This window comes from Mugil cephalus, chromosome 7, assembly GCF_022458985.1.
Source record: "Mugil cephalus isolate CIBA_MC_2020 chromosome 7, CIBA_Mcephalus_1.1, whole genome shotgun sequence".
Lineage (NCBI taxonomy): Eukaryota > Metazoa > Chordata > Actinopteri > Mugiliformes > Mugilidae > Mugil > Mugil cephalus.
The window spans coordinates 20,010,759-20,024,959 of record NC_061776.1 but is presented as its reverse complement, the minus strand read 5'-3'; the positions used below and the strand labels follow the sequence as shown (position 1 = coordinate 20,024,959).

The 14,201-nt window shown below is 39.5% G+C and overlaps 3 protein-coding genes and 1 long non-coding RNA gene across 4 annotated transcripts; all 4 read left to right on the top strand.

The window, feature by feature from the left end:
* The first annotated feature begins 953 nt into the window (after positions 1–953).
* Positions 954–4,395, top strand: LOC125010659. Its single transcript, XM_047589419.1, has 3 exons — positions 954–1,092; positions 3,663–4,333; positions 4,386–4,395. Exons 1-3 carry the CDS (start codon positions 1,078–1,080, stop codon positions 4,393–4,395), a joined length of 696 nt encoding a protein of 231 aa, XP_047445375.1. The 5' UTR covers positions 954–1,077.
* A 93-nt stretch (positions 4,396–4,488) lies between these two features.
* Positions 4,489–5,079, top strand: LOC125010288. Its single transcript, XR_007113040.1, has 3 exons — positions 4,489–4,536; positions 4,620–4,711; positions 4,969–5,079. It is a non-coding gene; the product is annotated as an uncharacterized LOC125010288 (long non-coding RNA).
* Positions 5,080–8,886: 3,807 nt separating this feature from the next.
* Positions 8,887–10,156, top strand: mrpl34 (mitochondrial ribosomal protein L34). Its single transcript, XM_047589504.1, has 2 exons — positions 8,887–9,055; positions 9,542–10,156. The coding sequence occupies exons 1-2, from the start codon at positions 9,000–9,002 to the stop codon at positions 9,861–9,863; spliced, it is 378 nt and encodes a 125-aa protein (XP_047445460.1). The 5' UTR covers positions 8,887–8,999; the 3' UTR covers positions 9,864–10,156.
* A 784-nt stretch (positions 10,157–10,940) lies between these two features.
* Positions 10,941–14,157, top strand: LOC125010751 (DET1- and DDB1-associated protein 1-like). Its single transcript, XM_047589546.1, has 5 exons — positions 10,941–11,245; positions 11,486–11,566; positions 11,945–11,996; positions 12,118–12,179; positions 12,273–14,157. The coding sequence occupies exons 1-5, from the start codon at positions 11,237–11,239 to the stop codon at positions 12,375–12,377; spliced, it is 309 nt and encodes a 102-aa protein (XP_047445502.1). The 5' UTR covers positions 10,941–11,236; the 3' UTR covers positions 12,378–14,157.
* The last annotated feature ends 44 nt before the right edge of the window (positions 14,158–14,201 follow it).

Below are 14,201 nucleotides of genomic sequence, written 5' to 3'. Positions count from 1 at the left end.
TTAATGTGGACTGATCACCCAGTATAAGTTCTCCCTTTGTGTTCATTACTCACGTCTGTTTAAGTCTGTTTTGTCTTCTGTTAGTTTGTTCAGTTGACTTTTTGTACAGTTCGGTTAATTTGACCTCTTTTATGGGCCCAGTCCTTATTTTCGTTTAAGAACTTTTGTTATTCTACACTTTGGAAAAAATAAAAACCCCTTTTTTTGGAGGTTAATGTCTGTGGTCCTCATTGCCGACTGACTTGGTCCCTCATACACCTTATTTCAGAGAAAGAACATGATACCTACAGTAAAATCTGGTGGTGGTTGTTAGATGGTCCGGGGCCGTTTTGCTGCTTCAGGAAAACACACCAACAAGTCCACCTCTGAATGGCTGAAGAAAAACTAAATGAAGACTTTGGAATGGCCTGGTCAGAGTCCTGACTTGAATCCTATAGAGATGGTGTGGCATGACCTTAAAAAGGCGGTTCATGCTCAATAACTCTCCTATGTGACTGAATTACAACAAATGTAAGACTCATGGCAAGTTATCACAAACATTTGATTGCAGTTGATTCGGCTTAGCACAACCGCTTATTAGGTTTGGGGGCATTACCTACGGAGTTAAAATCATGCCAAAACCTCACAAACACACAAACGACAATTCATAAACAATCAAAACATCAATCACAAATGAATGCTTTTTTTCAAATAAGAAACTATCAAATAAATGCATCATGCTTCAGAAACAAATGCAACAATGCAATGTTTTACACATACAAAGAAACACATTTCTTCAACCATCAATCAAATATCCTTCAAGTACAAAAACAGAACAACGTTTAAGTACAAAAAAGTATAAAAAATATTCCACAACTAATGTCTTTAAATTCACATACAAATGCCAGTAAATTCACTCTCCACAACAGCAGGTGGCGCTGTTGATGACATTCAAGGCCGCCAGGACGATTTTTTCCCACCAAATCTTTATTCAAGGCCGCCAACAGAAGCCACAAGTGTGAAGAAATTCTTACTTGCCTTTTGACTCGGACCTGCTGGGAAGGAGACGCGCTAGTTCGGGGGATTAAATCTAACACCATGAAGAGCCAACAGGTGAGTTTGTGGTCGTTTCTGGATGATAAATGTGTAGTTTATGGTACCGCGGGAGCTGATTAAGCTTACACCAATTAGGCCAATTTAATTATTCATTCTGTTACCTTAATTGGCCAACTCAAATCATGGGCGCCATGTTTGCTACATCGGAGGGAATATTGTGCAGTGTACAGGCCATGCTGAAGTTAGCTTCAGATTCCTCAGCTATTTTTGTGAAAGTGCTAAAGGGAAGATTTCATCGTTTTTGTTTGATACGTCTGGACCTCATTAGACCAGGTTCATTCAATGTGGGGAGGACATTTTCAAAAAAATAAAATGACGTTAAACGCTGCATGAGTGTGTCTCTTTGTTTAAACTGGTCTTTGCGCCTTTACAATGACTCACATTTAGAGGCTCCTTTTTCAGCCTTTAAGGACATTAGGCCAAAATAATGGTCATACACAATATACTCATCTGCTTCTCGATCTCAACCCAAAGTTAAGATGAGGCAAATAAAATCAAATATTTTCAATTAAACAGCGAGAAAGCGCGTTATCAGACACATTCATTCATTTCTACGACATTCCTCAATATCCTATCTCATATGATAACTAATAGTATGCTATACCAACTAATAATAGAAAGAAGAAGGAAAAGTAGATTACAGATACCCAGTCTTGCTTATAGAATATAAACTTATTAAGACGTCTAACCAGCTATACATCCAATGGTATTTCTGCTACTAGCCTCTGGGTGGCAGTATGTTCCATGAGAGAAGCTATGATTAACAAAGTTTAACTTTGTCGTTATAGCACCTACAGAAATGATTAAAACATGAATTTGATACAGATGATGAGCTGAATGTACTGTAAACGTTGGATTTTTGATCCAAAAGTGTACATTTCATAGTTTCTGATTCCAGTGGAGAATGAGCAACTATGCTAACTTTACGAGTCTTCTCTCGCCAGATGTTACAACGGCACGAGTAGATCTGGTCCTGTTATCTGTGATTACATGGATTAGAACAGTCTGAATGCAAATAATTCTTTGTGTCATGTCCCCCCTACTGGGCGGATGCTGTGTTGAAATAAATGTCTTATTTTCACCATTAACGGGCCTATAAATGTTATTGGCAATGTTTGTCAATATGTTAAAGGCCCTCATTTAAATATCCCAGCATCTACTTACTTTAAATATCTTAAATGAGCCTGTAAAATGCTTCGTAGCCCAATCACCTCATCAGTCACAGAGCTGTGTCTACCTTCTCCTCAGTCTCCCGTGTTCATCCATCGCAGAGAAAAGTTTGAAACTACTCCGAAAAATTATAAATACTAAGAAAAAGTGAAAATTAAACCAGTCTTGCTGTTATTTAATATTGTCATTATAACATTAGCATTCTAGGCATTACAACTTAGTAGTAACCAAGGCAGCTTTATGTGTCAGTTAAATTTGGTTACATCGACATAAATTACATACACACGTGAGTTTCACAGTATATATGACGGTAGGTTCTATTTTTCTAGACTTTAGTCTACATAGCTAGCTAGCATAAGGCTAGCATGAGGTTTGGTTAACTTTAAACTTCATTCATTTGTAAAGCGGCGATGGGGGTTTTTGAGATCAAGGTTCACATTAATCATGGTATGACTTTATTTTTCTTATATAAAATCTTAACAAACCTCAAAGAGAGACATTGACATTTACCTCACATAATAGGAAGAAATCAGTTGACTTCCTGATATTCCTTTTAATCTTCTGCTCCCATAACTTTCTCTATTTTTGTTCAATGGGGAGACGGTGGAGTTTCCCTCGTTTTTTTTGATCCTGTGTTGGAGCCGTAGACTGAGCACTGTGGCATATTTTAACTTTTAATCCAACTTTATTCTCCATTAGTGCCACTTCTCTATGGGTGAATATTGGTTAGACGTATCTAACATGGCGCCCATGAAACACGTGACCAGCTCAGAACCAATCAGTATAGCAGGATAGCTCAGACAGTCCATTCCCTAGTTGGCCAGACTCTGTATATACAGCTCTGCACACACGTTTGTTTAAGTGCCACCTGAGGATTGGTGTTAGGTTACTGCAGATAAAACACACACCCTGCTTTCATTGCTTTAACTTGAAAAGATAAACAAAGTAACAGGAGACGTTTGTTATGAATAGTTTGTAGGAAGTGAGATGCTATCAGATAAAGATGTAGAGCTATTTAGAGCTAATTTGTTCATGTATCAGTTATAAATGCTACACAGTGGGGGTAAATGCAGTTTTCTACACCTCGGTCTGCACAATGCTTTCAGGAATTTATGAGTGAACCATATCAGGGCATTAATATCTTTAAGTGTTATTCCTAACCTCACCAGATTTGCAAGATGGAAGACAAACATGTTCTTAGTATAACTGAATCATTAAAAGTTTACTGCATGCTTATTGATTTTCTACAAGGCCCAAGATTTGAGTTAATGGCTAAACTTCTGATACTGAGGGTGTTATAAACTCATTTTCTGCAGCCATGTGATATCAATGATAACATTTTCTGTTTTAAGCACAATCTTGTGTTAGTCACGGCCAATATTTTCCTCTCTCTCTAGGAACTGCTTGCACAAACTATGTTAGAGAGGCTCTACACGCGGCTTCAGCATATTGTCAGCCAGCAGCCACTTCACCTGGATTACCTTGAGTTTGTGTGTTACCAGGAGGCCGTTCTTTTTAGCGCTGTCTCTGACCAGATTCTCATCCCAAAACCCATATTAGATGCACTCACAGAGCTGCACGACTTGGTTGTTGAAGAAAGAGAAAATCAGGACCCCATAGAATTTGTGCAGGTTTGTCCTGGAGCGTCTGGGCGTCCAAGATTCAACATTTCTCCAGATTATCTCTTATACCTCATCGACCAAGGTCTTCCCGTGCTGTGTATTGCTAACTTGATGGGAGTGTCCACTCGCACCATCTTCAGAAGAATGAAAGAGTTTGGCTTTTCTGTCAGAGCACTCTATAGCACCTGTTCAAACACACAGTTGGACCATTTGGTAACTGAAATCAAAAAAGACATGCCTCATGGCGGGTGCCGCTTGGTTAGAGAAAGCTTGCAGGCCAGAGGGTTCAGAGTGCAGTGGAAGAGGGTGCGGGCCTCCATGCACCGTGTGGACACCATTGGCTTCCTTTCTCACTTGAATCAGCTGGGGTGTGTTGTGCGTCGCACCCACTCGGTTCCTGGTCCCAAAGCTCTGGTCCAAGTGGACACCAATCGCAAGCTAATACGGTCTGTACAATTATACTTGGACCTAAGACTTAAAGAGTATCATCTTGACCAGCTGTATATGAAAACTGTCATGACTTCACTTCTGTTTTCATTTTGGCACCATATAAATGTAATGGATTTTATTTACATATATTGCATATATTGTTTTGTCTAACCAGGTACAACATTTTCATTTTGGTGCTGTGGATGACTTCTCAAGAAGGGTATAAGTCATGTTAAAAAAATACATTTAAGGCACAGCTTGAAAAAGAAAAAAAAAATGATACCCTGTTAATATTTACTATAGATCATGTACCTCGGTGCAGCAAACAACAATCAGCCCTCAACTGCACTGGCCATCTTCCAGCAGTCAGTGGAGAGATATGGATTTCCATCCAGGTGAATATTACGGCCTTAGTGGTTCATCTTGTAGCCATGCATCTAAAGACTGTACAGAAAAGAGTTGAACAGGTATAATTGGTGCATTGTCTCCAGGGGGTGTCACTTCAACTTTACTCCCGATGAAATTAACATGATTAACAATTCAACCAATCAGAATTTTGCTCCTGTTTAACGTGACATGTTGACACAAACAAATGCCAGCAGTTCAAAATGTTTAGAGCAAGTAATGGATGCACAAAATTTAAATTTTTTAGGGTAAGAGCGGATCGCAGACTCGAGAACGTTGACATTGCACGGCTGATGTTCTCTGTCATGGGAACAGGAAGGTCCAGTTTCATTGCTGGGAAGAGCGTTCACATTCAAAGGCAGGTTTATGTCGAAAAGAAAAAAAGGACAGCTTGTTTTTTTGTACTTTTGTTATCTGCTCATGTCAAAAATAAGAAATGGAAAACTTGGAACATGGATACAATTTAATTTTTACTTGATTTCTAATTTTTCTGATTTGAAGTTGCGGACTTCTTTTTCTTGTACTTAATAATTGCAGCAAATATGCTTTGAATGTAAGATTGAACATCACCATATGTGTTTTTGCCCCCACAGAGTAGATTTAAATTCATGTCTTTGACATCATATAGCGGGTACGGCATACAGCACCATATAGTGACTGACTGGACAAATGAGGCTTTGACATCAAGAAAAGGAAAAAGAATATTCACCATTTTTCTTTTGAGACTTTTTTGTTATGTCATAGGCTAAAAAATGCAGTTGTAAAATGTTATGCATAAATGTGTGTGAACTATATCAAGTCTTACTCAGACTGTCTGCCCAGAATTGGACGACTGTGGAGAGACGTGTGGTGCGCTGTGACCAGCTTATACTACAGTGTGCTGCACTCACTAGAGGAGGACGACCTCCTTGACCTGTCAAACATCACACACCTCTTCAGTTGTCATTATGCATTTCTGCCCAGACTACAAGCTAGTCTGGATACCTTCTGCGATGGATGGGACAACCACCCACTCAGAACGGAGGGTAACCTAACACCCAATCAGCTGTGGGAGATGGGGAGCATTCAGGATGCCATGGCAGAACCAGAACATGCAGAGGTAAGAGGGAAAAGCAGAAAAACACGTAGAGTATGTGAGCAGAGGGATGTTCTATGAAGCAAGGTCAACATAGCCAGACTTTCTTTGTGTGCGTGCGGTGTCAGTCTCATCTTAATCTAATTCAGATGGTTTGTTGAATTCCTGGTGCTTTTATTATTAATTAATGTGTATACACTTCCAGTGAGTTCCACTGGTGCACACACACAGCTGTTACATATGAGATGCAGTGGTATACATCACTTGTTTGTAATAATACATTAATGCTCAGTTAACTTTGAGTGATCATTAACTTTATTACATTATTTCACTTCAAATGTTTTTCTTTGTAGAACCACTATAAACTTTCCCCACAAAATTATCCCATTGACATTAATTTGAACTTGCATTGACAAAGAAAGTAATGTTATTTGTTTTTGAGTGTGTATTTCAGGGGTTAATGTTTCAAAATGTTATCAAATGTGTTGCTATTGTCTCAGGTTAGGGGTCCTCGATGGATAAACATTTGAGATCCACTTACATGTCTTTTCAGGGATTGTACCTACCACATTTGGACTTGGAGGACCATGGCCGGCCAGATGAGCCACACCATGGGGTCACTGTGCCTGAGATAGAAAATGTACTGAGTGTTGAACAAATGGCAGCACTAAGGGCAGACATAAATCCCCTGGGACACTCCCAGTCACATGGCGCAGACATCTACCTAGCTACTGTCCAGTATGTCCAGCACTTACTAGGCTCACAGTAAGACCTCCTCAGCATTTGGTGATGTTGGGACTGTGGCGTATGGCGGGATGGGGCATACAGTAGTTACTGTAAGTTGTTATGATTCTTCCTCCTTCCTGCTTTTTTTTTTTTTTGTTGTTTGTTTAAAAAAGTATTTATTCAGGGTCCCCGCTCTAGAGATCATTTTGTTTCAGTGTGTGATTGCACCATACACTGTGTTTGTTGCAAACTTTGTGCATTTGGTTATTTTGAGAATGTTTTTATTTTATTTCCACAGTACTGACAGCTTGTTTTCCAACCTTTGATAATGAACAGACCCTTTGCCAGAGTGATTCAGCAGCCAAAGCAAACAACCAGCAAAACACTAACTCTTCCAGTGCTTCAAACATTTTGTTGCCAGATGTTTTTTCATGACTTGGCAATTGTAAATAAATAAATAAATAAAATAATTTAAGACAAAATTAAGATTTTTCCACGAAGCTCAGCAGCAAGTCCTGTAAGTTAAAGACAACTGCATCAGAGCCAGTGTTTCTATGAGGGCGAGGCTCGTGAAAAGATTGGTGGTTGATGCTGTGGATTGTGGACTATGATTCTGTTAGAGAATCAAGACACTTTGAGGGAGAGAGCTCTGATTGATCTTCTTTAATCAATGTTATTAGGCTTTAACATGATACAACACGTGTGTGGTCTGAAGGTAACGAAAGGCAAGCTGTGTTACAAAAGAAATGCTCAGCATATTATCCAACAGTTATATCAAATAAGCACTCCTGAATAAACTGCTGTACATTACGAATGAAAAATTCATCACTTATCCCTCACAGACATCCGCATTTAGCTGCAGAGCGAGCAAGAGACAGAGCTACCTAGGTCTACTCCTGAGACATAGGCTATGTCCATGAAATTATAAGTAGTAAGTAGTAGAAAGCACTTCAATTTCCTCAGTAATGCACACATAATTAGGGAAACATGCAGAAATCCATACAGATCACAGTCTGTTCACTAACTGGTCTGCTGCTGATAAGTGGTTGGACATGTCCTGACACGTTCAGACAGTGTTCGCGCTTTCACCAGCAGATGGCGCTGTTGGACAGTGACCTGTGGGCTTTCTCACAACCATTTCAACACGGACAGCCATGTTTGCAGTAATTCACTTAAATAAAGATGATGGAAGGAGAGTGTTCTTTCTGAAACATAGTGGTGTCATGCCTACTGCCTGGACCAAATATCCACCCTGTTAAGAGACACTCATCTCTATGAATATATGTTTTGAATGCATACTTATTATAATAATTCCATTTTCTGAGAGTTAAAATGCCCCTTAAATGTTTATTTTAACAAATACTCACAAACAAGTATGTTCACACAAAGGCTTGCTCTGTTTTAAGGCACAGTGTCATTTCAACTCATTTCTTTTAGAATTAAAGATGTAAATCATTAGCATTAGCACCCCCAACACACACACATTCAACAACAATACATAAAATTAAAGAAAGGGAATTCATTCAATAATCACATTACCATAAACATTTACTGCCAATAACAACCACTAAACATTAACGCCACCCCCCAAAGTCTCTGACCTCACAGATTCAATTTCTCCAGCTACAGACTATTTAACGTGAATGTCAAGCATGGCATGGTCTGGTATGGTCTTACAAACTGTCTTTTAGCATTCTCTAATCTCTGAATATGGTCAGGGCAGAATCTGGACCCTCTGAATTGTGCATATGTCTGCTAACTCAGGTCGCATTGGTAAAGAAAATTTCAATTCTAGTCAACTCTAGAGCCCAGGAAAGCCATGGAAAAAAAAAACTTTTACTTTATTATCAATCTTAATTTAAATAAAAGTCACAAGTATTGTGTTGTGTTGTGTTGTAAAGCCCATTGACTAGTATATTAAATGTCTTGTTGACAAATATTCATATTATGGGACTTTTCAAAGTACATTTGCAATAAACATCCGATTATAAAAGGAAAATTTGTTGTGCATAAAGCCAAAACATGGGACAACCACATACCTCTCATTGCTGGCAATGGCAGGCATCTCAGTGACGTCAGCAGGGTTCACTACTTGGCAAATGTAATGGGACACATGGTCTCTGATATACTGTGGAAGCTGAAAAAAGACATAAATACAGTGATCAGCGTTAACTTGAAAGAAAATGATTAACTCAGATATTTATTTATAACAAAGCACCATTTTCTTACATTATGATGTACAGATTATTTGGATAATTTTAAACCAAAACTTCTCTTTATTTCGAGGTGAAATCATAGTGCCTGTAGCTAACCTGTAAAGCACTATCCAGGGTCACAACAAACGAGTCTTCCAGCAAGAAGCATTTTCATTGGCTCGAATATGAACCAATGACGTTGCTTCTTGTTGGGAGACTGGCTGCAGTCCTGTGTGACATTCACTGTTCACATGTCAACTATATGCCGTTAAATATCTCAAAATGAATGTTATTCTGTCGACTTTTTCCAGACTGGGTGCAATAACACGCTTGAGTGGGTAAGAGTGTTCAGTTATTTGAATGTCAGACACACGCCGTGAAGTTTATTTAGGATGCTAACACCGGGAAGCTAACTTAGCATTAGGCTACGTTGGGAGCGTTGCTACTTTCTGACGAGTAGAAACAACATGATGTCGGCTGATAAATGACAGCAAATTAAAGCAAAGTCAATATGTATGTGGTGTAAACAACGATACTGAATTATATGTGTAGGTGTTATTACCTGTAATAGGTCCTTAGAGTGAGCCCTATGCTACTGGGTCGCAGTATAAGGTTCAAACCTGGGGGGAAGAAGCACAAGGTTTAATTCCAGAAATATCACGTCTCATCAGATGCACTGCAGAAAAAAGTGCACTTCCAGTGTATGTTGTCATTTTTAGGTTTCTTGTGACTAACTAACTCAATTTTTTAAGTAGATACTCTGTGTTAGCTTAATGTTGATATAATATTTGTTCATTGCATTTGAAATTGTGCTCTTTCTGCAGCATTGCTACAGGAAACCTTCCAGTAAATGGCACCGCTCACTTGAGGTCATTCAGCAACTGGATTGTGCCCAGAACTGCTGAAAGACCCGTGATTTCCAGATTGCCATGTGTGCTTTCTTCACAAGCTGAGGGTTCGGGAGTGTTCCAGCAGCTTCCCTGGCAATACCAGCAGGTACGAACCAGGAAAAGAGGCACGGAGTATCAGCCCAAGAACATCAAACGCAAAAGAACCCACGGCTGGATCAAGAGGCTCCGCTCACGGGGAGGCATCGAAGTGCTTCTGCGCCGCATGATAAAGGGACGGAAATCGCTGTCACATTGAACATTCCTGCTGGAAAACAAGACTTTCCAGAAACAGACATTGGTTCAGAAATGTTGGAAGTGCTCAGTGTGCAGCAAAGAACATGTGTATTGGGTTAAATGTTTGTACTGGGTGTGGTTTGGGTTTGGAGGTCCCACACTATTAATACTGAGAGAAGAAAAGTAGCCTCTGGCAGAGGAGATGCATTTACCATAAGGGAAAAGAGACCCGGTAGTTTCACATGTCCACCCTACAACTTTGATGTAAATCATTAAATGTCAGCAGTGTTTCATCAGCGTGAAATAATTTGTTTCGAAAATAAAATGTCTCCAGTCAAAGGATTTTGCAGCATCTGTGGGGTTGTTCTGAAATGCAATCACAAGTAAAGGCAGTTTGGGCAAACAAATAATGCCCTCTACCATTTGTGATTAGGTTTTACTTTGTCACACAGTGTAGAGTGAAGGTCTATGTGGACATTATTTATATTAGGAAGGGCAAAACAAAGATCCACCTGCAGCCTTACATTTATAAACCAAGTAAATGTTCAAAAAATATCAAATTCAGAAAAAAAAAACAGTACATTACTATATGCAGAATCCAGCAGTTAGTTGAGAATTCAGCAGTTAAACGTAATCTTTGAAATTTTCATTAACCGTGGCTACAACATAACCTTGTGTAATTCATTTCTGCCGTTTTTTCTTAAATAACAATCTTATGATTAGTGTCGAATAAATTACTGCAGCGAACAGCTCATTATTACTTATTACTTGGTCACCGTAGCCTCGATGCACATACAAGTAAACACTCTTAAAAACCACAAGAAAGATAAAATAATATTCGATTGAAATAAAAACATTCTACACTATACTATACTATACTATACTATACTATACTATACTATACTATACTATACTATACTATACTGTAAGAAGGTGGACACAGAAGATGCTAGCGTTGTTTTCACGCTGCAATCATTGACTTCACAATGACATCGGGGGGGATTGGTCAGTTACGTAACCCGTTGTAGCCAATCAGCGTCCTCCTCTTGCGCTCAATCCAAGCGTCAACCAATCAGGTAGGAGAGATCCACGGAGGTACCCGCCCCCTGACAGACGAACAACAAAAATGGAGTTATGAACTAGTAGCGAGTTAGCCACACCAAGAGGAGCTCGCCTTCGAAATATCTGCGCAATTACACGAGTGGTTACTTATCCAGTTGATTAAAGAGACGTGATGTGATCCTATCGCGCGTCGTTTGTGTTTCCTAACAGCACCAAGAGGCCGTCGAGCCGGTGAACAAGCCGGTATTCTTGGTTGCGACCACGACAACAAGGCTTATCAGCTAGCTAGCAGAACCAGGAGCATTAACGAAGAGGAGCGTGACTCGTACAGAAATGGAGAAGGTTAGTTCACGAACGGATTCTTTGTTGAGTCTTTGGATTATTGTAGGTAAAGTAAAACGGCTGTTAACTAGTTTTATTAATGCGCTCTGTCACTAAATTTTACAATACTCATGTTATCGATATGAATCTGATGGGTAGGGCTCGTTACACTGGCTGATCACGCCATGTGTTTACTTTACCAGTCGGGATATTACGTGTGCTGCAAAAATGATTGTTCATATTTTACTCTTTTGTTCACAGGGAGAGTTCTTGAAGGGACTGCCCGTGTACAACAAAAACAACTTCAGCAGGTTCCACTCAGACTCCGTGTGTAAAGCATCAGTAAGTCACGACTGCCTTTTCTCAAAATGCTCGAAGTGCGTTGAGTCTTAAACTAAGAAGCAGCCCCCTTGTCTTAAAAGCATCAGGGAGGTGGTGATTTAACTCTATGACCATTCTAGAGGGTGTAGTCTGTGCTCCTGTTAAACTGGATTGAACCAAACACTAAAGAAACACGTGTCGGTACAAAACGGTGTAATTTAATAGGACAACAAACCACAGTCTCAAACAGCTGTCAGTTTTTAAACAAAGTGTAAATGCCACAACATTCATGAAGCTGAGATTTAGGGCAAAACTGCTATATTAGAAAGCGTTTTTACTAGAGTACCTGATGAACAAATGGCAATTGAGTGCGATGATTTGTTTTCAATACCGTTTTAGAACCGCAGACCCTCGGTGTATCTGCCAACTCGGGAATATCCATCCGAGCAGAGTAAGTACACTATTATCTAGATAAACAGTATGTTATTAGTCAGTATGGAAAATTACATTTGATTATTGTTGAGGATTACTTTTGTGTTTTCATGATTCAATCAGCCTTTGTTTCTCTTCAGTCATAGTCACAGAGAAGACAAACATCCTGCTGCGATATCTTCATCAGCAGTGCGACAAAAAGGTAAAGCCTCTAAAACACGGAAAATTGATGCCCACATCTCAAAACGCTTTGGTTTGTTGTTTGATAAAATGTCTTTCTGTCTTACTACATCAGAATGCAGCTAAAAAGCGAGAACAGGAACAAGCGGAGGGGGAGAACACGGCGCCTCCGCGGAAAATCGCCAGGACAGACAGCCGGGAGCAAAATGATGATGCATAAATTGCTGTGCTATCAGTGTACTCCTGGTAGAGACTGACCTAACTAAAAACACAAAGGCACACACAGATGTGGAGTTTACGTTTCAGAACCTTGACACTGACGCTCGCACGATTCAACAGATTTTAGACCGTGACCACCAGGCTGTCACGCTGGTCTTAAGGTTTGCATTTCACTCCAGATGTCCTCCTTAACCAAAAACCTTTTACCCACAGTTTACTACTGCTTTTAAAGCATTTCCTTTACTTCCAAGACGCCACATCTCTGCCTCAGAGTTTTTAGTATTTGTGGTCCTGAAAAGTCCATATGTCTACCTCCTTATTCCACAATCCCTTTGGGTTCCATTCACGCAGTTTTCTTTTAAATATGCGACGGACAGGGCTGCTGCTCCTCTGCTGCCATTTAAAAGTTTACATTTGCAGTAATTCATTCAGTCTCTGACATTTGCATGTTTTGCGGCATGTCATGTTTCGTGATTCCTGCCCCATCAAGATTTTTTTTTTTTTTAGTTTTAACTTAGGTAATGACAGTTGTCTGTTAAATGTTCTTCTTATGTGATTTCTGTCACAGTAAAGCTGCATTGTATTAGTGGCTTAGACTGAATTACAGATTCAGGGTTTGTTAGGGGCTGTGTTGCAAAAAAAAAAAAAAAAAGACACGAGTGCTCACAGAGACGTTTGTTTTTTCCTGATGAATAATGATTTCTTGCCTTAAAAGAAGCGAGTGTTTCCAGTGTGTCTCTGAAAGCCAACGGCTTTGTTTCAGGAAGATGAATTACTGTTGAGTTGAATGGATATTTACCTAAGCTAACTCTCACACTAAAGGATGCAAATTATTATTTTTTTTTTTTTACAGAGACCTGCAGACTTTGTAGCCATATTCTCCGTTTGATGCTCAGTACTTATACCAGAGTACTATAAGCAGTGATTGTGTTGTTGTAGTGGCAAGACTACCACAATATCTTATAGAACAGGTATGTGTTCATGAACACTTTAGACGTACTAATGTGCAGGCTACACCTAAGGACTGCTGTCAGTCCTTGCTATAAATTTGCCATTCAAATTTGCCTGAAGAGGCCGGCCATATGAATCATACCGAGGGAATGTGCGTTCGATTTAGCTGTTGACAACCCAGTTGAGTACACGCAGTGTGTTTGCTGCATGTCAAGCGTGAAGCTCTTTATAACGCTCCGCATATCTTGTATATTTGTACAGTGTGCATATTGTGATCGCCCTGACCTTTTCATCAGGTAACAAGACGAAGATTCTAGTCTTGTTTTTCCCCCCAAGTGAGCCATATCGTTATTTCACTTTGTTTAGCCAACTTTTCTCGTAACGCTGGAGGGATACTAGCCTGGGTTTGGTCAAAAGGATTTTGATTTAATTTGCTGCGGCCTGGATATTTGCACCTTTGATAGTAACCTGCTGATGTATTTGGCCCAGATGAGAACTGAGTCAATTAATGTGCATTTGTCACAAATTGTAAGTTTCCAATTTTGTGTTCAGCATGTGTTCACACTGGCTCCTTATCCAACTTGAAACAAGGGAAGCACACATTATAAACTTCTCAAATGTGACTTTAAATCAGAGGCATCCAGTGTTTTTTTTTTTTTCTGGCTCTTCATAGAAGAGTGTGCAATTTGTACTTTTGTTATATGGTTAGTGTCCCATCATCTGATGAAGTTTGGACTGTGTTTAATTGGTTTTGAGTTTATTGTACAAATGTGGTTTGTTCCTGTATAGATTCAACTGTAACATACAGTAAATAACTAAGTAAACTGCAACGTTTGTTTGGCTGATTGTGAAGAAAATCCCTCCTCCTTTATTT